Here is a 25,958-nt window from a genome sequence, read left to right as displayed (position 1 = left end):
AAAATTAACTAGTGTTTGCGAGGCGGGAGTGCGACGGTTTAGGGGTTAATACATTTATTAAAGTGGCGGCGATGTCCGGTCAGCAGATTAGGGGTTAATAATTGTAGGTAGGTGGCGGCAATGTTGGGGGCGGCAGATTAGGGATTAATAAATATAATGTAGGTGTCGGCGATGTTAGGGGCAGCAGATTAGGGGTTCAAAAGTATAATGTAGGTGGCGGCGATATCCGGTAGCAGATTAGGGGTTAAAAATATTTATTATAGTGTTTGCAATGTGTGGGGGCCTTGGGTTTAGGGGTTAATAGGTAGTTTATGGGTGTTAGTGTACTTGTTAGCACTTTAGTTAAGAGTTTTATGGTCCGGCGTTAGCCCATAAAACTCTTAACTACTGACTTTTAAATGCGGTAGGAGTCTTGACAGGAGAGGGTCTACCGCTCACTTTTTCCAAGACTCGTAATACCGGCGTTAGGCAAATCCCATAGAAAAGATAGTATACGCAATTGACGTAAGGGGATTTGCGGTAGCCTCGAGTCGCGGAAGAAAAGTGAGCGGTAGACCCTTTCCTGCCTGACTCGTAATACCAGCGGGTGGTAGAAAGCAGCGTTGGGACCTCTCAACGCTGCTTTTTAAGGCTAACGCCAAACTCGTAATCTAGGCGATAGTATCCTTAAAAAACATATCAAAAATGATTATGGTCAAGTAATCAATTGAGGCATAGCCGTACTCGTTTTGGGCTCCACCCAGCCCTTGTTCACCAGCTGTATGCCTCTGATACAATTGACCCTTTTTATAGTCATCTATATACATATCACTCAATTTCTCAGAGACATACCATCATTATTATAGTATCAGCTACTATCATCTTTATACAGATGTATTTTCTTTACATATACTGTTTACTTCTCTGAGTTTAAGTCTCATTCTTTTCTCTCCATATATTACATTCTGTTTTCAAAAATTATAAATGTATAAATGTGAGATCTTCACTGATACATTATACATATCCAAGCATATCAATACTAGTTTTGATCTAATAAAACAAATTAGTATTCTAGTGTGAGTTCAGACCCAGAGGAAATCTAGTGTTCAAATGAAAAATCCAAAAGACCTCACTCTGGTCTAACAATCTCTCCATATCACCCCCTCTAGTAGGCTTTGGTATAAAATGTATTCCTTGTATTTGTACAAAATTAGTATCTGCTTCATGATTATCCCTAAAATGTCCACCTACATGGGTTTTTGTATAAGGGTCCTCAATCGATCTTAGATGCTCCAGAAACCTGTCTCTCATAGGTCTCTTGGTACGTCCTATATATTGCTTCTGACAGGCTTTACAGGTCAGGAGATAGATAACATGCGTAGTATTTAAGTTTATATGACTTAATTTTAAAGTTGTACCCATTGCTGTAGAGACAAAAGTTTCTCCTTCCTTAACATACTGAATTTTTTACATCTCCTGGCCCAGCATCTGAAACCTTTTCTTCTCGATAACCACATCAGGTTAGCAACTAGTTTTAGTAGCATAGATGATGCTAAGATATTGCCAATAGTTATTGCCCTTTTTGACACAAAATTACAACCATTCGACTAAATTTGTTTTAAAACTGGATCTTCATGCAATATAGGTAAACATTAATTTATGATTTTTACATATCTTATTATAAGTTTTGAATGCAATATTTGTTATTATTTTTATCCGACTATGTTATTATTAGTGTAACTGTAGTTAAATGTATTTTTTATGTGTTTTGTGCAACTTTTTTGTCTTGTGTAACAGTTAACCAGAGCTCTGAAGTTATGCTAACCCGATGCTCGTCAAATTCAATTGCTCTAAAGCGAATGAGTATACTTTCAACTCGTAATATGCACAATATTTGCGACTCGCACAAGAGCTGCAAAATACCCCTTATTACTCCACTCATAATCTAGCCCTTAATGTATACAAACTGTTATGCATTACAAAGGATCCATGGCACTAATAAAGTTGTCAAATATGAGTAAGTTAACCCTGTAATAAAATATTTCACTTGAGGAACAAATTTGACATTTCATATGTAGTGGATCTAATATTAATATTTGGATATACAATACTCTTTACACACTCTGTCCTAAAATTAATAAATGTGTCTTAAAGCAGAGATTGCCAATTGAAGACCCATGGGCCGCATATGGCCCTCAGTACGTCTTTTGAGGCCCCTGTGAAAAAGCAGAACTAAGAAGTTGTGTTGTAATTGTTATGGCCCCAGCCCAGATAAAAGCAGATCTAATGTGTTCTGTACAGACTTTAGATTATTGGCCAAGATGGCCATAACTGAAGAGTCCTCTGGAGGCAAGAACAGCACTAGATACAACTGTACCATGCAACCTTACTGAAATCAGGCCGTGTGATATGGGACATTTTTAGGAAATATATAATTATCAGTGTGTAAGTCAAATTTTTATGCAGCCCTTAAGGCTTCTTCTAAAATACTGATCTTAGGGCCCCATGTGTTAGGATCTTGGCTATCTTTGCTTTAAAGAAAAAACAGTCCTCTTTTCCTTTGTCCTAATGTTCAATTTAAGGTAGTACATGCAGGGATGTTATAATGATGACAACCAAACGAATTTTTCACTCTATTTTTTAGTAAAGCCTCTATTCCTAGAAGCAATTTGTGAACCCCTAGACTTCAATTGTTCACATTTACAGGAATGGGCTTTAGAGTGAATAGGAAGATTACAGTGCGGGAAGTGAGTGTGCTCAGTGCTGTCACACATCACGGCGCATGGTGAGCTCAGTACACAATAGGGGAGGATCCGGCAGCATTTTTCACTTCCCTCTCCCGCCAGCCCACGACTGAGTCGAGGTATCAACAACAGCCAGTTTTTCAATTTCTTCCTGGTCACAACGTTCTTACGCCTAAACCGGCTCCTAACCGCTGATTAGTTCTGGACACCTGGAATTTCCCGGCGGGACGGGCACGGTACTTTGCGTGCGGTAGTTATCTGCCGGCATCACATTGTTTGTTTCCAGGGCCGCCGGCTTACTGTGCTAGGTTAATTGCCATCTCTACAACATTATCATGTGTGGCAACTTTTGAGCCACTTGCTTCCTTCCACTTGATATAACCTAGAAATCTTCCTATAACCTAACAACCACCTCATGTTGTCCCGTCCCCACTACTTTGTACTTCCCGCTTCCCTCTCATGTCTATTCGCCAAACTCTAAACTATCCCTCGGACATCACGCCCCTCAGTAATTATGACACTGACACTGCTGTGTGGCTTTTCTCCTCAGCTTCGCTCGGTACAGTGAGAGGACATGCCGTTACTACACAGGAAGCCATTCATCCGGCAACAGCCGCCCCCGGACCTGGACCCGACCGAGCGTCTCTTCTACTGCCGGGTTACAAACGAGATCTTCAGAGACTACGAGTAAGCGTGACTGCTCGCCATTCTCACTCTTTGTACCCACATGCACATCATTCCTCTTGCTGTGTCAGACCAAAACAACAAAGTTTAACCGAGCACCCGGAGTTTCATTTAGATTTTCAGGGGCTTCCCTTTATTGTGTTCATTAAGCTGTCTTAGGAATCTCCCATTAACCCATCCACTGCCTGTAGACGTTCAAAGCAGCTAGTAAACAACTCCTTTTGTCAGGATTTTTTATTAACCTTTAAAAGTTAGAAGGCCCCTAAATATAATGAAGCAAAATATGTGGCAGAGTTAACATTTAACGCTGTAAATAAAATAAAGGGACATCAAACTGTAGACAATGCAGTGTAAAAACAACACAATACAGTTAAGGAACTTAAAATAAATAAATGCTGTTTTTTTTCTCCCAAGTCAAATCTCTCCATCTGTTGGCTGTCAGAGAGATCTCACACACTTTATTGACTAGGTATTTAGAAAGGTTTCTGTGTCTTCCTGTGATGCTCGTTTTTAGAAAGTGTCCATCACTATTCCTTGTAAATTCAGTGTGAGTTACAGAGAGCACACACTCCATGAAACAGGACATGTGGCTGTTGTCTCTTTGTTTTGTTAAGTATCTAAGCCATGTTAGTTGGTCTGGTTTCCTACACACACACTTTTTTTTTCTTCTTTTGTTTGATTTTGTTCCTTATTCTAGGCTATAGTGATTTTCAATTGCTTATTACATTACTGTACCACAAACAAGTATACATCAATACAAACTACATTTATTTGAGCGTTTCCCATATTCTGGCAAAACATTTTCCAGTTTTTACAACGGCCAAATTGGTGAGCAACGCAAGGTGCATTTCGTATCAAGATTGTAAAGTTGAATTATGATTTTTGTTTTGTTTTAGTACCACACTCTCTGATACAATTTTTTTAAACAACTAAAAACTCATTTCTGTTTGTTATATAAAATGTTAGTACAATATATTATATTTGATGAAAGTAATGGTTTTCCAAGTTCTTGATAGCCAGACTGTTTTGTTAAAAGCTAATTATTTGGATGATCAAAATTAGTTATTGATTTGATTGGTACATTATATGAACATGGAATTGTCATGTTTGCACAGTCTTGCATTTTCTTTTTTCTTTAAATAAACAAATAGGGTAAATAAAATTAGATCCTGATTGTGCTAACCTATTTCTTTCCTATTCCCTTTTTTATGTGAGTTTAGGTATTATGCTGCTATTTTTTTTTTTTACATTTTTAAGTTAATTACAGTCAGCTGTAGCACAAAAACATAACTGCTGTCAATTAGTTTTTTTTCTTTTTCAGACTATAATTCCAGTGTAAAGTTGCACAGTTTATATTATACTTTGCATTTCAAGATAAGGATCTATATTGCTTTGCATATTATGAGTTTTACAGCTTCTATTATTTATGGTCTGTTTTTAATTCACTTTATAAACAATGTAAACATCCCAACATAGCTATCAGAAAATAGTTAATAAGCTCCACTTTCTAAACAGATACAATTCCCCCCCCCCCTCACCTTTATTTATTTGGCCTTTCTGTTACATTTTTTTTTTTTTTTGGAACATTTAAATAAGTTGTACAGTTCTATTTATCAATAGCCTCTAATAAATGATGAGCATAATGGGCCTCTCTTGTGTAGCCATTACTGGGGTCAGTTGCCAAAATAATTTATGTACATTTAGAGTCTTAACATTTTATTATCAAATCTGTATTTTCATCATCGTCTAAAAGTGTGCAGACTCCTTTTAAACTCTTCAGGTTGGACCTATCCGTCCAAGTTTATATTGTAAAGAAAAATGAAGGAACACATGATTGTCAATGCGTTCATGTGCTTAAAAAATGGTGCTGATTTGGTTTCTGGGGGACTGCCTGGCATGTCCCACAGTCAAGATCAACTGCCATTTTGTTTCCAGAATGGAGCAGGATGCCAAAAAAGTTAGGGCTTTTCATGTCGTCCTAATGGTGTTAAAGCCCAGCCCTAACGAAGCCACAGTGTATACAGACTTCAGATTGCTTTTGTTTGTGTAATGGATCATTTCATATGCGGGGGGGGGGTCTGCTCTCAGCCCCTTTCAGTGGGTGTTCCAGCTAAACTTTATCAACAGTGCTAAATTGGGAGCTTCTAAGTAAGTTTTTAAAATGTAATACACTGGATTTTTATATCAGTGTCTGTGCATATTATTCTTTATAGTAGTGTCTATTACATGCAGTTAAATGAAAATTGGTGTATACTGCCCCTTTAAGAGTCTGACATCAAGCACAGCAATCTGTAGTGCTCTTTACCCATTAAACTTTCTGGTTGGTGAAAAAGTCAACTAAGGGACATTTCAGAGATGGCTTCTGAAATGGACAATAAACCTACTTTATTAGATAGGTCTATCTGGTGACCATCGATACTCATAAGGCACCCAAAACATCAGAGTAGTACTGTGGACAGAATATATGAAAGTGCCTATTTTGTTTTTCCTAGAGTAGCCTCTTAAAGCTGTTAAGGTGCTGTAATTGATTTAATATTTTAGGAAGACTTCTATGTAAGGACCATATTTTGCTGACTATTTTTCCCCCACCCCCCTCTTTTTCTAAAGTGAATTTTTCGAGCGCACTATACTATGCAACAGCTTGGTGTGGAGTTGTTATTTCACTGGGAAATCTGGACTTACATATCAAGAAGCTCTTGAGTCAGAAAAAAAAATTCGCAAGAATCTGCAGAACTTCCCTGATTCTTTGATTGTCCCTCTGTTATACATTTCATCAATCTCCAGCCGCCAACGCATACAGGATCTGTGTGATGATATCTATGCATATGTGAAGAACAGATTCTTTGTTGGGGAAATTGTAGATGTAGTGAGAAACAGTGGAGCAAGGTAACCGTTCTATTTGTCCATTAATCTTGTAGTAGTTTGAATTTCCATTTTCTAAAATGCTGTTCTCAATAAAATGCTGAAATGAAACATTAAATTAGATGCACCTCTTCCAGAAAAGGTGTTAATGTGCAATTTTATTTTAAAAGGTTGTTCATTTTAATTTTTATATTCTCTTATTTGTTAGAGCATGTAATTTTTAAAACTAGTGACCCTGTAACTCTGTTTTTAACTCCAGCAAAAGGAAAACTGACACAGCGCTAGTTGATTGGGTCAGCAGCAGTTTCTACTAGATACAGACAGTGCTCTTCGAGGTCCTGAAGATCTAATGAGATTATATTTATATACAATGTTACTTCAGATCTGCGAGATCCCTCAGGAGTTTCTAAAAAGGCTTTTTTTTGCTCTACTTTCTCCAAGCAGCATTCTCAGTTCAATATTGCTTTGTATGACATAAAAGTTGTGCTGCATTTACTGTGCTTTGTATTTTCTATTACTTTACACTTCAGATTTAAGTTTTATTACATTTAAACTTTGCACTATCTACTTTGCATTTTAATGCATATAGATTATCTATACAGCAGTGTATTTAGAATTGTGATCTTACATATTCTGATTATGCTTTAAGAGTTTCTGTGTAACTTTTAATCAATTAGGGTTATTTTATGTACATTTTATATATACATTTATTTATTTGTATCTCTTTACAAATTACATTGTACTTTGTATTTCCTCCATTTAAAATAAAACTGACAGCTTCAGTTTCCCAGAGAGCTTCATTACTTTCTATGTGTCCGGTCATTAAATATTTTTTAATTTTGTAGAGAAAATATAGTGCAGACTTCATAGGTGCTGAACTTGCTATTTAAAAAAACAAACAAAACAACCCCCCCCCCCCCCAAAACAATGGAAGCTGGAAGTTCCAGAGAGATTAGATACTTTCCATAAAAAAGTAACGATGCTCTCTGGGCTACAGAATTTTAGACGAAAGTGATGTTAACAGAATAACACCTTGTACTCATATAAGGGCTCAGTTTGCAGCAAATACAAATTGAACTGAATTGTTTTCATTACAATTTAACTTTCTTTTGACTCTAGCTTTTTATATAGTACTTTTCTGACTGTTAAATAAGTGTATTGCGAATTTTGAGCAAAAATCACCTGGCAACATAATTTATTTAGACTAGCGTGTGTAAAATGCTTACGGCATTTCATAAGAAATGTGAGAGAGCTTCAGACATACCCTGGGAACTCCCCTGTCACAGAAATATACGAGGTATGATCCTAATTTTTTTTTTTTTTTTACGTAACACAACACTTTCAAAACCTAATCAGAATTTGTGAAATCACTTCTGCATCTTTATGCATTAAAATACACAAGAAAAAAAAGTTTACTTGTAAATTGTCATTGTTTAAAACAATAGGTAATTCCCTTATTACTAATTTTACAGTTTTCCTTAAGCAACACTGGTATATTAATATACTTTTTACCTCTATGATTACCTGTATCTAGGCCCCTGCAGACTGCCCCTTTTCTCAGTGCTTTTTATTAGCTTTTACAACCCTTGCATTTTAACCAATTAGTGCTGGTTCTTGGGAAACCTTTATCATTCTCCATGGGAATGAGCATAATGCTATCAATGTGACACACATGAACTAGCACTGTCTGGCTATCATGCAAGAGTGGCCAGCATGAGCTTAAAAACAGGCACTTTTAGAGGTTATAAATTATAACTATGTTGGTTATGCAAAGCTGGTGGTATAGGTAGTAAAGGCGTTATTTATATTTTTAAACAAAATCAACTAGACTCGCTCTTTTAAATGTAATAAGGACCTAAACTGAAGTGTAAAGTAATATAAAATATTACAAAACTAATGTCATGTAGCTGTATTGCACTGGACTCGTCTCTCCTTAACATACAGAAATGCAGAAAATACCGCTTAGAGAAGTATAGCAAAATTTGCCTGTCTAGAATCTTGAGAGATCTTGCAGTGCTGCAGGAACATTTTAGATAATCTCATCTGAGCAGAGAGTTTTATGAGAGGCATTTATCATCTACCTGGGACTTCAGGTTCTGTCTTTTTTTTTCTTAGTGTTCAGTGCCTGTGAAGTTTGGGCTATAATTTTTCTCCAAGCAGGATAATCATTTATCAGGCTAAAGGTGTGATCTGTTAGTGAAAGCTGCATTGTTTTTACAGTCTAGGGGTACACCCCTCAAAATGTCACTGTAGTGTATTTATATCATCTTATTTGCCAGTTACATATAAGTCTAAATGATCTTTTTGCACTGCAAACACAATCACTGTATAGAATGTTATAGGGGTATTTTTCTGCACTAGAAAAATAATAATCAAGTGTTAAAAATGACAAACACTTGTTTGATTGTAATATACATTTTTTATTTGTAAAATAATTTTGCAATATACTTTATTTTGTCCACTTTTTCTGTACTTTAAGTCTTCAAATTATGAATTTTCCAGTCCTGGAAAATAAAAAAAGAGCTCATGGCAGATTTCTCACATAACTCTCCCTAATTTACAGTTTCTTTTCTGCTGAAGCCAATAGGGATTTTGTTAACACAATGAGTGGCAAAAAACAAAACTAATACATTAACATTAGTACATTAAAAAGTTGTTTAAAATGGCACGCTGTATCTGAATCATAAAACATTTAAGTTTGACTTTACTGCTCCTTTTAAAAAAACGTTTACTTCTCTATTTCTATTGGCTTGGTAACATAGCAGGAACATTTTACATTGTCTGTCTGGTTATCGAAACGTGTTTTTATATGGGAGCAGAAAAAAATGGATCCAGATTAGAGAGTGTTTTATAAAAAAAAAAAAAAAATCTTCCTTTGTTCCTTGTGCACGTGTTTAAGCAATACATGCTTGTCACAACATGCTTTGTGACATTCCATTCACCTTTTTTTTGGGAGCTTCTTAAATATTACTTTTGACTATATATTATATACATATTATTAATACACTTTATATCTATATCTAATGTCTAAAATGTTTAATTTTTTTATCTCCTCTTTTATTATAATGGTACAAAGATGTTAAATTGCTCTCTATCGTCATCAGATTGGAGTGCAGGATTCTGGACGTTAAAGCTCCTCCACAGCAAAATGGAATGGCAAATGGCCACAAAGTTGATGGGGATACTATCATTATCAGTGATAGTGACGATGAGACTCCTAAAGACGAGGCACCAGTACGGTAAGTGAAAAGTTTTTTTATATATATTGAATCTTCTGTGTGCGTGTCTCACTGAAAATTACCTTCAGTAGTGCCTAAATATATATAAACGGCATCTAAAAAACTGAAAAGTAGCTCAGCACTTAAAGGGTTAAAATTGTTCTATGTGAATCAAGAAAGTTTAATTTTGACTTTTCTTAACTTTCATTCTTACCTTTGCGGTATGGTAAACATAGCGCCGATCCTCCGCCTGCAGCTCCTGCTTTCTTTAGCAGATCGATGATGAATCTGGCTTCCTCCAATTGTTGTGTGCCTCACGAGCTGGACGCCAAAGGGGTCACACAACGATTCATCATCGATCTGCTAAAGAAAGCAGGAGCTGCAGACGGAGGCTTAGCGTTATGTTTACCATAACGCAAAGGTAAGTATTTTTAAAAATAAGCATCGTAAAGTTTAATGAATGAAAGTGCACTCATTCATTAAAATTTACAATCACTTTAAGGAAATTATTTTTCTCCTTCCAATAAAGTACATCTGAAAAGTATGAATGATTAGCTTATTAAATTGGAGATAACCTCTTAATAATTTCATAATTATCTATTTCTAATGGTATATAACTAAATCAGTAATTTTTTAAAATAACTGGAAAAATAATCTGAAAAGTTGTTATTCTAAATATACCATGCTTTATAAACATGACGGTGACCAGCCTTGACTGCAGACGAAAGCCCAGATTTGCTCCTCCAAATAAGGTAAAATGTGGGTGGAACTTGGCTAGTGAAAAATAACTGCAGTAAACATTTTTTTTTTAAAATATTAGGTGTTGACTGACATGTTATTCTATAGCAACACAACAGAAATGTCTTGTAAATACCATGTGATTACTGTCTTTTATATTGCCCCCTAGTAACTTAGCAGCTCCACAAATTTATATAGTTGGTTACTTACGATCTTTAAAATAGAAAACAATATAACCATCAGTCTCAAAAGCGGTCTAAAAAGTTTCCAAACCATGAGAAGTTAAATTTCACATTGAATGCTTCTAGCTGAAATATAATATGATTTCTAGATAAATCAAGGCACATATACCCTCACCGGCCACTTTATTAGGTACACCTTGCTATTACTGGGTTGGACCCCCTTTTGCTTTCAGAACTGCCTTAATTCTTCATGGCATAGATTCAACAAGGTGTTGGAAACATTCCTCAGACATTTTGGTCCATATTGACATAGCATCACGCAGTTGCTGCAGATTTGTCGGCAGCACATCCATTATGCGAATTTCCCATTTCACCACATCCTAAAGGTGCTCTATTGGATCTGGTGACTGAATGTCGCAGCTGAAAGCGACTCATCAGACCAGGCAACAGTTTTCCAATCTTCTATTGTCTAATTTTGGTGAGCCAGTGCAAATTGTAGCCTCAGTTTCCTGTTCTTGGCTGACAGGAGTGGCACCCGGTATGGTCTTCTGCTGCTGTAGCCCATCTGCCTCAAGGTTCGACGTGTTGTGCATTCAGAGATGGTATTCTGCATACCTTGGTTGAAACGAGTGGTTATCTGAGTTACTGTTTCTTTTCTATCATCTCGAACCAGTCTGCCCATTCTCCTCTGACTTCTGACATCAACAAGGCATTTTCGTCCACACAACTGCTGCTTACTGGATATTTTCTCTTTTTCTGACCATTCTCTGTAAACTCTAGAGATGGTTGTGCGTTAAAATCCCAGTAGATCAGCTGTTTTTTAAATTTTCATACCAGCCCGTCTAGCACCAACAACCATGCCACGTTTAAAGTCACTTAAATCCCCTTTCTCCCCATTCTGATGCTCAGTTTGAACTTCAGCAAGTCGTCTTCACCATGTCTAGATGCCTAAATGCATTGAGTTGCTGCCATGTGATTGGCTGATTAGCAATTTGTGTTACCAAACAATTGAACAGGTGTACCTAATAAAGTGGCCGGTGAGTGTACATTCTAATTTAAAAAAAAAATAACCCAGAATATGATGGTTTCATCTCAAACTTCAGATTTGCATGCTCAACAAATGCATAATAAAAAGAGAATGCAATAGCATCTACACTGAGCTTTAAATGAGCAGTATATATATTATTATTATTATTATTCTGACCAATTTCAAAATTTTCTTAAATTTGCTGGCTTCCTGTATCATGTGATAGCTAATCAGACTCGTATACATATATTATATACAGAAAACAATCAGAGGTAACGAAAGAAGTGATTCCACTGATTGTAAAATACATACACAGCACTCTCATTATCCCATACTGACAAAAATAAATGGTGTGTGTTTAGTGCTTGCTGTAACTGTTTTCCACGAACATACAATTAAAACATTCAATCTTTTTTAGTGTATTTAAAACATGGGTGATTAAAAACAAACATTCTTTGACCATGAAACCTGAGAATTCAGGGATTAAACTGCTGTTAGATTATGATAGAATACTTGCAGCAGGGCTGTAAATCAACAGTTACCCTGTGTAAGCTATTGAAAAAAATATTTGATATACCAAGTAATAGATATTAAGACATAATGCCTCAAATGCTGAGTATACTGGGAAGCAGTAGCGATTGTGCTAGCAAACACTAATAGTGAACCAAAAGATCTATTTATATATAATATTACCACATTCACATAAAGGAACTATTTTGTCCTTGTTTGATACAAATTTGTCTGCCTTCACATTGAGAGAAAACTGCTGTCCTATAGTGAACCAGGTGCCACTGAATTAAAATGTACATATAATTCTTAAGCGTCAGATCTATACACAGATTGATATACAACTTATCTCTCAGCCAAACCTGGAATATTTCAAAATAGGGCTGGTGTCTCAAAGTTGATAATTCAGTAAGCTTATCTCACTGTTATGACTGATAGACTAAAAAACGGTTAAGGCACTGTGAGTATAGCAACGCTAATAGTGTATCAGAGAGGTGTATATATTTATGATAATTGCAACATCAACATTAAAGATACTGTGTTGCCCTTTATTGATACATTAGTGTATGTCTGCACACTGTGGAAAGACTGTCTTTTGACAAACCAGGCGCCACTGTTGATTACATTCAGTTATGGAGCGGGTACCACTGAGTGCCCACCTGGGTGAGACCCTAGCTCTGGTTGTTGACTCCTAGTAGTCAAAGAAGGTTATATAAAATAAGAAGGGAAAAACCAAAGCGCCAAATAAAGGCTAGGTCTAGGCTAGCCTAAAAAAACACAACGTTGGGCTAAAGTGAGAGTAAAAACAAGATACACTTTAATTACATATACTTCCGGTTCGAGACAAATATAAAACTAAATTGTAAAACAAAGTAATAAAAGCACGAATCACTAGCCTTGATCACTGGCTAGTAGGGATACACCGAAATGAAAATTCTGGACCGAAACCGAAAATTCAGGATGATCCTGGCCGAAAACTGAAACGAAACCGAAATTGTTTTTTTCTTTTTTAACTACAGTGTGTGTGTGTGTGTGTGTGTGTGTGTGTGTAGCTGAGAGAGCTTGTAGGCGGTAAAGCTCCAACAAATGGACATGGTCACTTGTACAGTAGGGAGTGATCTGCAGTGAAACTGGAGCTCTATAAGGGAGAGCGTGGTTATAGCCAGACAACAATACGAGGTAGACATGTGTTTTGTTTTTGGGTGTAGTTATCCATGCGATGAGCGTGGCTGCACCTGATCGTCTCTCATCGTATCTCCGCCTAGTTCCTGGTTCGGGTCTCACACTGACCCGTCGGATTATATTTCCGGAGTCCCAAATGGAGTCTGTCTGTCACCTATCACCAGGACCACTGGACTTAGCTACAACCTTACGTGCAAGGTGGTTATAGAAAGTTACTGTGCTTTTTTGTATACACTGTCTGGTGTGTGCTAATTTGTACCAACTGTGTGCGAGCTTGGGGCTTATGCTTATAAAGTGTGCATGCATATTTGCCTCAGGCGAATAGAATGTCTACACTCAAGAGGTTGATGTATGAGCACTGTATATAAGGCTTAAAGATATTCACTGTGTGTGCTTAGGGCTGTGTCTGATAATATCAAGTGTTTATAAACATGTTACTTATCCTCCTTTGATATTTGTATTCACTATTCAGAACTTTGGTTTCCTTCTCTCCTGGTTTCAAATATCATCATGTCATGGTACTTATGTGTGTGCTCTGTGTACCATGCCAGTGCTGTGCTGCTCACCTTATGCTAAGGATAGACATGTAACTCAATAGAACAGGGGAGGGCTGTACATTTTTAGCCATTTTGGTCCTCTTTGAGCCGAAATTGGAATTGCACATTTTCGGCTGCCCAAATTTTGGTGCATCGCTAGTATTATTCTTTATTTAGTTCTGTGTAACAGAATCAGATTTAACCGTTTTTGTTTTGTTACCAATTATCAAAATAAAGTATAGTCCTAGAAAACTATTATTATATGCAAAACAGTAAGTCAAGTAATGAACTCAAACAGCAGCTCTAGGCTGGCATCAAATTTAAAATATGCTACACAATAATTTTGCGGAAAATAAAAGGCAAAAAAACGAAAACCGAAATAACAAAAAATGCTATTTTCGGTCGAAACTTTCTGCGGCCGAAATTTCGGTGCATCCCTACTGGCTAGTATATGATCGCTTAAAATTCCTGGATCCACAATTGACAATACACAATATGCAAGACGTCCTTAGGGTACGTCTAAACTTTAGTACTAGTGGTGAAATGAAGTTAGGACACCGTTGTCCTAGATGTATATTAGGTTTGCTAAACAAGTGCCTGCTAATAGATGATAGTATGCAAATGGCCCAAGCGGGGTTGAAGGGTGGTAAATATGGTCTTATTACTTACAGCTGTATTGTGGGCTGTAAACATGTTATGTGGTGTACTGAGTGTGTACTTGGGTCCAAAAACACGATGTGGTTCAAATGGGTGTTCAAAAGAGTATTTGTGAATGTGTTATGTACACTTGGATAAAACTCCCAAACATGTGAAAAACATAAAATATGAGAGCATAAACCTTCAAACTGCTGTGACATAAATTGTGGTAAACAGTGTAACGTGAAATACCAAAGATAATTAAAAACAAATTTCAATTAGTGCTGTGCAGATATATATCACATATTCAAAAAATCAGAATCAAAGTAAAGTAAAAAAAACAGTGGCCACTGTAAAAGAAAAAGGTGAACAGTTCAATCCAACAAACTCGCCAGTCGACGCGTCTTTTATCCAAGTGTACTTAACAACACATTCACAAATACTCTTTTGAACACCCATTTGGACCCAAGTACACACTCAGTACACCACATAACACATGTTTACAGCCCACAATACAGCTGTAAGTAATAAGACCATATTTACCACCCTTCAACCCCGCTTGGGCCATTTGCATACTATCATCTATTAGCAGGCACTTGTTTAGCAAACCTAATATACATCTAGGACAACGGTGTCCTAACTTCATTTTACCACTAGTACTAAAGTTTAGACGTACCCTAAGGACGTCTTGCATATTGTGTATTGTCAATTGTGGATCCAGGAATTTTAAGCGATCATATACTAGCCAGTGATCAAGGCTAGTGATTTGTGCTTTTATTACTTTGTTTTACCATTTAGTTTTATATTTGTCTCGAACCGGAAGTATATGTAATTAAAGTGTATCTTGTTTTTACTCTCACTTTAGCCCAACGTTGTGTTTTTTTGGGCTAGCCTAGACCTAGCCTTTATTTGGCGCTTTGGTTTTTCCCTCTTATTTTATATACATTCAGTTATGGGACATATGCGTCATGTCCGCAATAAAATAATATCCAGCTTGTCTCTTAGCGGAGCTTTGCAACAATTCTTAACTAAGATGGTGTATCAATAGATAGTAAATCCACAGTCTAATAACACAGTTTGCTTGTTAGGCTAAAAGCAGTTAACACAGTGTTAAGTATAACAGTGCAGGTAGCCAAGGCTAGACAATCCCTGTATGCTGCTAAAAATATACAGACTAGTAGCAATTGAGCATGTCTACGTGGTTACTATCGATCTCTGATAATTCATATGGTAATCAGCAGTATAAATTTATAATTAGATTTAAGGTCGTTTCAAAAAACGCTAGGATTTACCAGTGCATTAAATAAAAGGTACTTCATTCATGAATGTTGGCTAAATCAACAAAATTATTTTCTAAGCAGAGCCTCTCCAGCAGCTCATGGCAAAACTCATTCCCCCACCCATAAGGTGACATTTCCAACTCTTAGCCAATAGCTATGCTTCAGTGCCATATGGCTAGCACCGCTATTGGCTAAGAGGTGGAAAAGTCACATTGAAAAAAATGAGTTTTGCCATGGGAGGCTAGAGAGGCCCTGTTTAGGTATAATAGAAGAAGAAAATAAAGGCACCTTTTTCGTTGATTTAGCTAACGTGAAGGTACATTTTATTTATTGCACTGGTAAATCCTAGCGTTTTTGAAATGGTAGGATTTACCATCACTGTGTTTAACCCCTTTGCTAGAGTTAAAATTGCATGCCCTAACAGATTAGAGCTTGCATTTTTTTTCAACTTTAATGGTTCCCTAAACTTAAAATAATTTATATTCATTATTAGCCATTTTTGCTGCTAAAAATTCCTTCTTCCAAGGTTGCTATAATACTTTTCTCTCCTGGGATGTAGTCTACAGGTCTAATCTAGTCAGTCACCTTAGGAGGCTTCTGATGCTTTCATAAACAAAGTATTAGGTGTTTCACACAGTTATTCATTATTTTAAAATGGGTTAGTTATGTTTACAATGAAGTTAAAGGAAAACCAAAGGACAATGCTTTTAAACTGCATCCAATGATCTCTTCCATTTTAGAAATGATGTCATTAAGTTTTGATGAAACTAATAGTTATTTTGGGACAGAACATAATTTTTCAAATGGAGTAAGTTGTCTTCTTTGTCTTTAAAATTTAGATATGATCGGACATAGTGCTGGAGTTAATTTTGCTAATCAATTATTAAATGGAATGCTAATATGAGATCTAAAGTCTGAGAAATGGTTGAGAATTATGTAATTATGTAAGGTGTTCTATTTCTACAGATTGGCTGCCTAACAATGAGCTAAACGATAACCCTCAGACCCTCTTTTTACACTATATGGCCAAAAGTATGGGACACTTGACCACCACATCTCCCTTACCTTTTCCCACTCCATGTCACAAGAATAGCTTTTACAGTTAACTGGGGCAGATGTAAAAGTTTAGAAATTTCACAAACTGACTTGTGGCGTCGTATGATACTGCCATGTTTTAAAGTCATTGAACCCCTAAGGGATGATCCATTGTTCTGCCATTGTTTGTCTATGGGGATTTTATGGCTATGTGCTGAATTTTATATACCGGTTAGCAATAGATATGCCTGAATCAGTAATTGGTAGGCATGACAATGTACTTTTGGCTATATAGTGTATTTGGAAATATATATTGGTTATACTAATTTGAAAATCAGGTTTCACAACTTAAATAATTATTTCTGTGTAATCAGTACTAATAAGTACCACCTTAGATTTATGTAAATTAAAAGTTGTACCACTACCTGTAAAAATTATTTTCTGACATGATGGAAAATGTAAGATGGATGTTGTCTGTGAAAAATTATTATTTTTAACCCCTTAACGAATAGGACATAACCTTTACGTCACTGGTTGTTAAGGGATTGTCTGTTTATAATAGAGCAGGTCTTGCCGTGCACTATTAAACCCTCCCTCCTGCAGGGTTGCTAAAATAGCGTGGTCTCGTGGCTGGCGGCCACTATTGAAAAAGTCAACCCCATAGAAAGATCGTACGTCACTGGCTGTTAAGGGGTTAATTAATATCAAGCTCAAGTTACCCAATTATGTTCTTATTCCTAATATTATTTTTTTTTTATTTCTAAAATTATTTGTTTTGAGGATTAAGAGGAACCGGGTTTACGGGCATCTTTTCCTTGTACCATTTAAAGACATTAAACACTAAATACATTTCATGCACTTCCCTTTTAAAGGGACATGAAACCTCAATTTTTTCTAAATGATTCTGATAGATCATACAATTTTAAACCACTTTACAATCTTCCTTTTATTTAGTTTGATTCATTCTTTTGTTATCCTTTGCCAGTGACGAGTTTTCACCTCTTAGCCAATAGCCATGTGGGAAATCCAGCTTGGCAAACTGCTGGAATGCAAGGCTTTTTTGTTAAGAGGTGGAAATGTCACCTCTTAGCAAAACAGCGTTCTGCCTTGGGCTGCTTGAGCAGCTCAGTGCGGCCAACTCTTGAGACAAATAAAGTAACTTTTAGCATAGTGCAGAATTATATAACATTATGTGCTAGCTTTATGTAACATAATATTGCCTTACCTATTGTGTATGTATGTATGTATACCTTTTAACATGTAAAGATCGAACGTTAGTTTCTTTTAATGCAGTCTAAAGATTATGTATTGCCTAAGAGGTTTCAGGTCCCGGGGATTATCCACAATGGGTGCACAGCCTTGGTGTATGTTTTTATCATATTCAGAGTCCATGTTACACCTTTAGACAGACCATCAGTAAACTGTTTTTTTTTTAATTTTTTTTATTGGCAATGAGTCCTTGCCCCCCCCCCTCTAAAGCCCAGGTAAAGCTGCTCAGACTCCGATCTTAGTTTATTTTGTGAGTATAGTCTTACTGTTCCTAGGTGGTCTCAGAGTTGAGGATTTAATGGGTACTCCCAGTGTAGTTTTGGTGTTAGTGATGGCAACCGAGACTTTCGGTTTAGTTGTATAGTGATTCGGATTAGGCACAATTTTGTGTTTTAATAGGTTAATCATTCATATTTGGATAACTTTTCTGCTGAATATTAAAGGGATAGGAGACCCCAAAATGTCCTTTCATTATTGGGATAGAACATACAATTTTAAACTGCTTTTCAATTTACTTCTATTATCAAATTTGCTTCATTATTTTGTTATCCTTTGCAGAAGGAACAGCATTGCACTACTCTCAGCTTAACGAACTTATCTAGTTAACCAATCACAAGAGACAAATTTGTGCAGGCAACAATAAACAGCTAGCTTCTATTAGTGTGGGATTTATGCATATTAACTTTCAACAAGGAACACCAAGAGAACAATGCATATTTGAAAATAGAAGTGAATTTCAAAGTGTCCTAAAATGACTTGCTCTATCTGAATGATGCAAGTGATGGTAAATCTAGCGTTTCTGAAACGCTAGAATTACCATTGGAAGAAATAAAGGGGGCTTTCACTCATGATGAAGTATAAAATAGCCGTGCGGGAGATCTGGCTTGGCGCTGACTGGTGCAGGATTTCCTGCACGGCTTATGGCTAAGAGGTTGTAACGTCACCTCTCAGCCAAATAGCGTTCTGCCATTAGCTGCTTAGCAGCTCAGTGCGGCGAACCCTGGAAACAAAGGAGCTTTCAGCATGAAGTATTTTATATTTTATGACTGAAAGTCCTTTATTTGTTCCAATGGTATAGCCTAGCGTTTCAGAAATGCTAGGATTTACCATCACTTTAATTTTGACTTTTCTATCCCTTTTAATCAATACCTTAATAATTACAAATTGAAATGTTTTTATTTAAAGGAACATTTTTTCCACTCCCAGATGGGCAAAACATTTATGCAAAGAAAAATCTAGTATACATTGTATAGCTTTGCTTATTTTTGAATAACATTGTGCAGATTTTCTGATTCCTAACCAAGCCCCAAAGTATCAGATGGTCATGCACTTTACATAATCAAGAGCAAGCAGGAGTCTGTGATCGGTCTCTTCATATGCAGGGAAGGTGGGACGGAGTGTCTGCTCTTACTGTTTTCCCAGCCTAACCTTAAAAACAGTGCTAAACTGTGAGCTTCTAAGTGTTTTTTTTTAAAAAAAATTTTAAAGGTTTTATAGTGGATTTTTTAGATTCGTATCTGTATATTCTTCTTTATAGTATTACGTGCAGTTATATGAAAATTGGTGTAAGCAATAACATTATATAACACATGTTATGTATTCTTGTATTTGCTTAACCCTTTAATGACCATTGTCGGTAAGGGGACACAAAACCCAATTTCTTCTACAAGATACGACGAGTCCACAGATTCATCCTTACTTGTGGGATATTATCCTCCTGCTAACAGGAAGTTGCAAAGAGCACCACAGCAGAGCTGTATATATATAGCTCCTCCCTTCTCTCCACCCTCAGTCATTCTCTTTGCCTATACTTGTAATAGGAAGAGGTAAAGTGAAAGAGGTGTTAAAATGAGGGAACTCTGATAGACTCGGTAGACATGAAAATATTTCTGACGGAGGTCAGAAAGTCAAAGATTATAAATACTTTCCAAGCACTTCAGTCCATTCCTCGGCCATCAGTGGCTCAGTGTATGGAGGTCATTGGATTAATGGTAGCGGCAATGGACATTGTTCCGTTTGCTCGCTTTCATCTCAGACCACTGCAGCTGTGCATGCTCAGACAGTGGAATGGGGACTATGCGAATTTATCTCCTCAGATAAATATGAATCAAGAGACCAGAGAGACTCTTCTTTGGTGGTTGTCACAGGATCATCTGTCCCAGGGAATGTGCTTCCGCAGGCCAGCATGGGTAATAGTGACGACGGACGCCAGCCTCTTGGGCTGGGGTGCAGTCTGGAATTCCCTGAAGGCTCAGGATGTTTGGACTCGGGTGGAGTCTCTACTACCAATCAATATTCTGGAACTGAGAGCAATATTCAACGCGCTTCAGGCGTGGCCTCAGTTGGCTTTGGCCAAATTCATAAGATTCCAGTCGGACAATATCACGACTGTAGCATATATCAATCATCAAGGGGGAACAAGGAGTTCTCTAGCAATGATAGAGGTTTCAAAGATAATCCAATGGGCGGAGGCTCACTCTTGCCATCTATCAGCAATCTATATCCCAGGAGTAGAGATATGGGAAGCGGATTTTCTAAGTCGTCAGACTTTTCATCTGGGGGAGTGGGAACTCCATCCGGAGGTGTTTGCATCATTGATTCGTCAATGGGGCACACCGGAATTGGATCTGATGGCATCTCGTCAGAATGCCAAACTTCCTCATTACGGGTTCAGGTCAAGGGATCCCCAAGCTGTACAGATAGATGCTCTAGCAGTACCTTGGTCGTTCAACCTGGCTTATGTGTTTCCACCATTTCCTCTCCTGCCTCGTGTGATTGCAAGAATCAAACAGGAGAGAGCTTCGGTAATCCTAATGGCGCCTGCATGTCTAGTGGACATGTCCTCTCTGCCACCGTGGAAACTTCCGTTGAGACAGGACCTTCTCATTCAGGGTCTGTTCCAACATCCAAATCTAAATTCTCTGCAGCTGACTGCCTGGAGATTGAACGCTTGATTTTATCTAAGCGGGGATTCTCTGAATCGGTCATTGTAACTTTGATTCAGGCTCGCAAGCCTGTCACTAGAAAGATATGGCGTAAATATCTTTATTGGTGCGAATCCAAGGGCTACTCATGGAGTAGGGTTAGGATTCCTAGGATTTTGTCATTTCTCCAAGAAGGATTGGAGAAGGGATTATCAGCTAGTTCCTTAAAGGGACAAATTTCTGCTTAATTTGTAATGAGGTTTAATCAGGTTTATGAGTACGGCACTAGCCGAAACGCGTAAAACCTGATACTTTCTGTGTGTGTATCATGTTTGCATTTTAATTTGGAAAATAAAGGCTAATTTTTACTTTATGGATATTGGGATCGACCTCCTTTTTTCTCATTAAATTTCTGCTTTGTCAATTTTACACAAGCGTCTGGCGGATGTCCCAGACGTTCAGTCTTTTTGTCAGGCTTTAATCAGAATCAAGCCTGTGTTTAAACCTATTGCTCCGCCATGGAGTTTGAATTTAGTTCTCAATGTTCTTCAAGGGGTTCCGTTTGAACCCATGCATTCCATAGATATTAAGCTTTTATCTTGGAAAGTTTTGTTTTTAGTTGCTATCTCTTCTGCTCGAAGAGTTTCTGAGCTTTCTGCATTACAATGTGATTTGCCTTATCTTATATTCCATTCTGATAAGGTTGTTTTGCGTACTAAACCTGGATTCCTTCCTAAGGTTGTTTCAAATAAGAATATTAATCAGGAAATTGTTGTTCCTTCTTTGTGTCCTAATCCTTCTAAGAAGGAACGTCTGTTACATAACTTGGACGTGGTTCGGGCCTTGAAGTTTTACTTACAAGCGACCAAGGATTTCCGTCAAACATCTTCTCTATTCGTTGTTTATTCTGGAAAACGTAGGGGTCAGAAAGCTACGGCTACCTCTCTTTCTTTTTGGCTGAAAAGCATCATCCGCCTGGCATACGAGACTGCTGGACAGCAGCCCCCTGAAAAAGTTACGGCTCATTCTACTAGAGCTGTGGCTTCCACATGGGCTTTTAAAAACGATGCTTCGGTTGAACAGATTTGTAAGGCTGCGACTTGGTCCTCCCTTGATACTTTTTTCCAAATTTTACAAATTTTATACTTTTGCTTCTTCTGAGGCTATTTTTGGGAGACAGGTTCTTCAAGCAGTGGTGCCTTCCGTTTAGGTATCTGTCTTGTCCCTCCCGTTCATCCGTGTCCTGTTGCTTTGGTATTGTATCCCACAAGTAAGGATGAATCCGTGAACTCGTATCTTGTAGAAGAAAAGGAAATTTATGTTTACCTTATAAATTGATTTCTTCTACGATACGACGAGTCCACGGCCCGCCCTGTTTTTTTAAGACAGAATTGATTTTATTTCATAACTTCAGTCACCTCTGCACCTTTTAGCTTTTCTTTTCTCTTCCTATACCTTCGGTCGAATGACTGGGGGTGGAGAGAAGGGAGGAGCTATATATAGAGCTCTGCTGTGGTGCTCTTTGCCACTTGCTGTTAGCAGGAGGATAATATCCCACAAGTAAGGATGAATCAGTGGACTCGTCATATCGTAGAAGAAATCAATTTATCAGGTAAGCATAAATTTCCTTTTTCTTAAGGAGAGTCCATGGCTTAATTCCTTACTCTTGGGAAATACTGAATCTGGCCACCAGGTGGAGGCAAACACACCCCAGCCAAAGGCTTAAATGCCTCTCCCACTTCTCCTTTCCCCCAGTCATTCTTTGCCTTTCGTCACAGGAGGATGGCAGAGACGTGTCAGAAGATTTCGGAGTTGTTCCTCAGGAGTGGTATATGCCTTTCGATATGGAACAGGAGTTTTAAGTAGTCTTGTCGGCCTCTCAGTGAGAGGATTGACGAAAGTTAGAGTCTGGAGATGCAGGGAGAGTCTTCCTGCGAACCCATCCAGACTGCCTGCTAACAGCTCCTTAAGCAACCAGTGTTCATAAGTTTCACTGTCTGCTTTCTTCACTCAAGTCCATGTCAGGAGCGATGCTACAAGACTTTCACACTTGAAAGGCTGTGTTTCTGTTCCACAGCACGGATTCTGGTAAGATAGTTTTAAATTTTTACTTCTGTTGAAAATGCTGAAGACAGGGTCACAGTGTGACTCCTTTTATCTTAATAGAATCATGGGTTAATATCTCCTGAGGGAGGTTATTGAACAGTGGGGATTAATCAGATGTGATACTTTGATTTTATGCTGCTTTATGTGTGAAATTTATTTGGGATCATAGACTTATGTGGTAACGGAACATACAGGTTTTTACTTTTACTTTGAACGCTGCGCAGCTTGTAGCTTGGAACACTTTTTCTCATAGCAGGGGCAGTCCTGCCTTGTGCACCACGTGACCAGGTGTGGTCACACTTTCGTTTTCTCTTTCCTGACCGAGCTAGCTGTCGGAGAAGAAGCTTGTTTCTCTGTTTGCCTGGGTCTAGGAGGTGGTGTGTGCCCCAGTCATTGGGAGTATAAAGAAAGATGCCGTTTTGTGAGAAATAAAGATAATTTATTCTGTGTCCTACTGTTGTTTAGCGCAAGCTATGGAGGATTCTGATATGCTTGAGGGTACTCCCTCTATTCCTAATAGTAATACCTGTCTATATTGTGAGGAGGCCTTGGTGTACCCGCCCTCTCAACTATGTTCCATATACATCAACAAGGTTATGTCTAAGAAGGTTAACCCCTTTAGTACTACTGAGCCATCCACCTCTGAGGACTCGCAGTCCCGTGAGGTGCATACCCATCAGTCATCTCCATTGTCACATGCAGCTTCTAGTAGCACGCCTGATCCTCCGTCTGGTGGGAGCCTTTCTCCATCAGACTTTACCGCACAGTTAAAAATGGCGGTGTGTGAGGCTCTTAGTGCTTTACCTCACCCTATTTCCAATGATTTTATTAGATTTGTCTGCTTTTCAAGTATCCCAGGATGGGTCACACTCAGAGTCTTCAGAGGGTGAACTTTCTGGATCGGAGTCTGCTACCTCTAGGCCTCCGGCTGCAGAGGAGCCAGGTTTTAGATTTTAATTGAACACTTAAGTTTTCTTCTAAAGGAGGTTCTGTCGACATTAGAGGTTCCAGAGGCCAAGTTGCCTGATGAACCTTTAATCCCTAAATTAGGCAGTGTAGAAGGACAGGGTAGCGCTGCTAACTTTTCCTGTTTCTGTAAAAATGGCGAACATTATTAAAAACAAGTAGGATAGAATTGGCTCTTCCTTTTCCCCATCGTCTGCCTTTAAAAAATTATTCCCTGTCCCGGACTCTCAGCTGGAGTTGTGGGGTAACGTCCTTAAGGTGGATGGTGCTATCTCCACGCTAGCTAAGCGTACTACTATCCCTCTTGAGGATAGCTCGTCATTCAGAGAGCCGATGGATAAGAAGATTAACTTTTCTCAGAAAAATGTTTCAGCATACAGGATATTTATTTCAACCGGAAGCGACTTTTGCCTCGGTTGCTGGAGCTGCGGCCAACTGGTGCGACTCCTTAGCGGATTTGATAGAGGTGGAATTGCTCATTCTTTTATCTGAATTCTAAAATCTCTGGTTTCTCAGTACAGTCCTGTCGGGCGCTCTGGCTGAAGTCCTGGTCTGCGGACATGACTTCTAAGTCTAGACTACTTTTCCTCCCCTTTAAAGGGCCAGTAAACCTAGAAAATAATGTTATATAAATAGGTACTATGTGCAGAATTATATAACATATTCGTTCTAGCTTTTTGTAACCTAATATTGCCGCTGGAATTTTTATTAAAAAAGAGGGGTTTTCAGACCCGACCTCTGCTCTACTGAGCGGGTCTGGTTTTCCCTCTGAGCGCATCTGGGCAGCTGTCTAGTCACAGCCCTCTCCGATCGCTCCATTACACTCAATGTAGCTCGCTCCCACTGTCAGAGCAGGAGCGAGCTACATTGAGTGTAACGGCATGGCCGGGCTGTGACTAGATAGCTGCCCAGATGCACTCAGGGGAAAAACCAGACCCGCTCAGTAGAGCACAGTGGGCGGGTCTGAAAACCCTTTTTTTTTTTTTTTTTTTTTTTTTTAAATAAAAATTCCAGCAGTAATATTATTATAACATTATTTTTTAGGTTTACTAGCCCTTTTAAGGGAAATATTTTATTTGGTTCAAGCCTGGATTCCATTATCTCCACGGTTACAGGGGGCCAAGGGTGCCTTCCTACCGCAGGATAAAAAGAACAAATCTAAGGGACTAGGATTTAATTTTCATTCCTTTCATTCTGAAATGTCAGCAGTCCTCCTCTAAGCACGAGCAAACCAAGAGCACTTGGAAGCCAGTTCAATCCTGGAATAAATCCAAGCAGAACAAGAAGCCCGCCGAGACCAATTCGGCATGAAGGGGTGGCCCCCGATCCGGCGCTGGATCGTGTAGGGGACAGACTGTTGCTGTTTTCAGACGCTTGGTTCAGGGATGTGCAGGATCCAAGGGCCCTGGAGGTAATAGCTCAGGGATACAAGATAAGTTTCAAATCTCATCCACCCAAGGGCAGATTTCTCCTCAAGCCTGTCTTCAAAACCAGAGAAGAGGGAAGCCTTTCCGGGGTGGGTGCAGGATCTGTTCTCCTTAGGGGTCATTGTCCCGGTTCCTATCACAAAAAGAGGTTTGGGATGCTAGTCAAACCTTTTCGTGGTCCCAAAAAATGAGGGAACTTTCCGCCTGATTCTGGACACTGTACCCAAATTTTTTCTTTCGTGATTCAGATTGAGCATGAAATTTTAAGCAACTTTCTAATTTACTCCTATTATCAAATTTTCTTTATTCTCTTGGTATCTTTATTTGAAATGCAGTAATGTAAGTTTAGATGCCGGCCCATTTTTGGTGAACAACCTGGGTTGTCCTTGCTGATTAGTGTATAAATTCATCCACCAATAAAGTGCTGTCCAGAGTACTGAAACCAAAAAAGCTTAGATGCCTTTTTCAAATAAAGATAGCAAGAGAATGAAGAATAATTGATAATAGGAGCAAATTAGAAAGTTGCTTAAAATTGCATGCTCTTTCTGAATTACAAAAGAAAAAATTTGGGTTCAGTGTCCCTTTAAACAAGTTTCTAAATGTCCCCTCGTTCAAGATGGAGACAATAAGGTCCATCCTTACTCCAGATCTATAGT

At 38.2% G+C, this 25,958-nt stretch overlaps 1 protein-coding gene across 4 annotated transcripts in view; it reads left to right on the top strand.

The window, feature by feature from the left end:
- The first annotated feature begins 2,767 nt into the window (after positions 1–2,767).
- BAZ1A (bromodomain adjacent to zinc finger domain 1A) overlaps positions 2,768–25,958 on the top strand; it is a 762,668-nt gene continuing 739,477 nt past the window's right edge. Inside the window, exons 1-4 of one of the 4 annotated variants that reach the window (XM_053697759.1) lie at positions 2,768–2,842; positions 3,274–3,410; positions 6,015–6,293; positions 9,374–9,508. In XM_053697759.1, the coding sequence (XP_053553734.1) occupies positions 3,298–3,410; positions 6,015–6,293; positions 9,374–9,508 (527 nt within the window). In that variant the 5' untranslated portion in view covers positions 2,768–2,842; positions 3,274–3,297. Of the gene's footprint in view, positions 3,032–3,273; positions 3,411–6,014; positions 6,294–9,373; positions 9,509–25,958 lie in introns of all 4 variants that reach the window. The other 3 variants (XM_053697757.1, XM_053697758.1, XM_053697756.1) reach the window with 3 other exon arrangements.

Source organism: Bombina bombina, chromosome 1 (assembly GCF_027579735.1).
Source record: "Bombina bombina isolate aBomBom1 chromosome 1, aBomBom1.pri, whole genome shotgun sequence".
Lineage (NCBI taxonomy): Eukaryota > Metazoa > Chordata > Amphibia > Anura > Bombinatoridae > Bombina > Bombina bombina.
Note: the sequence above shows the minus strand (reverse complement) of the source record. Positions and strands in the feature narration are given on the sequence as shown.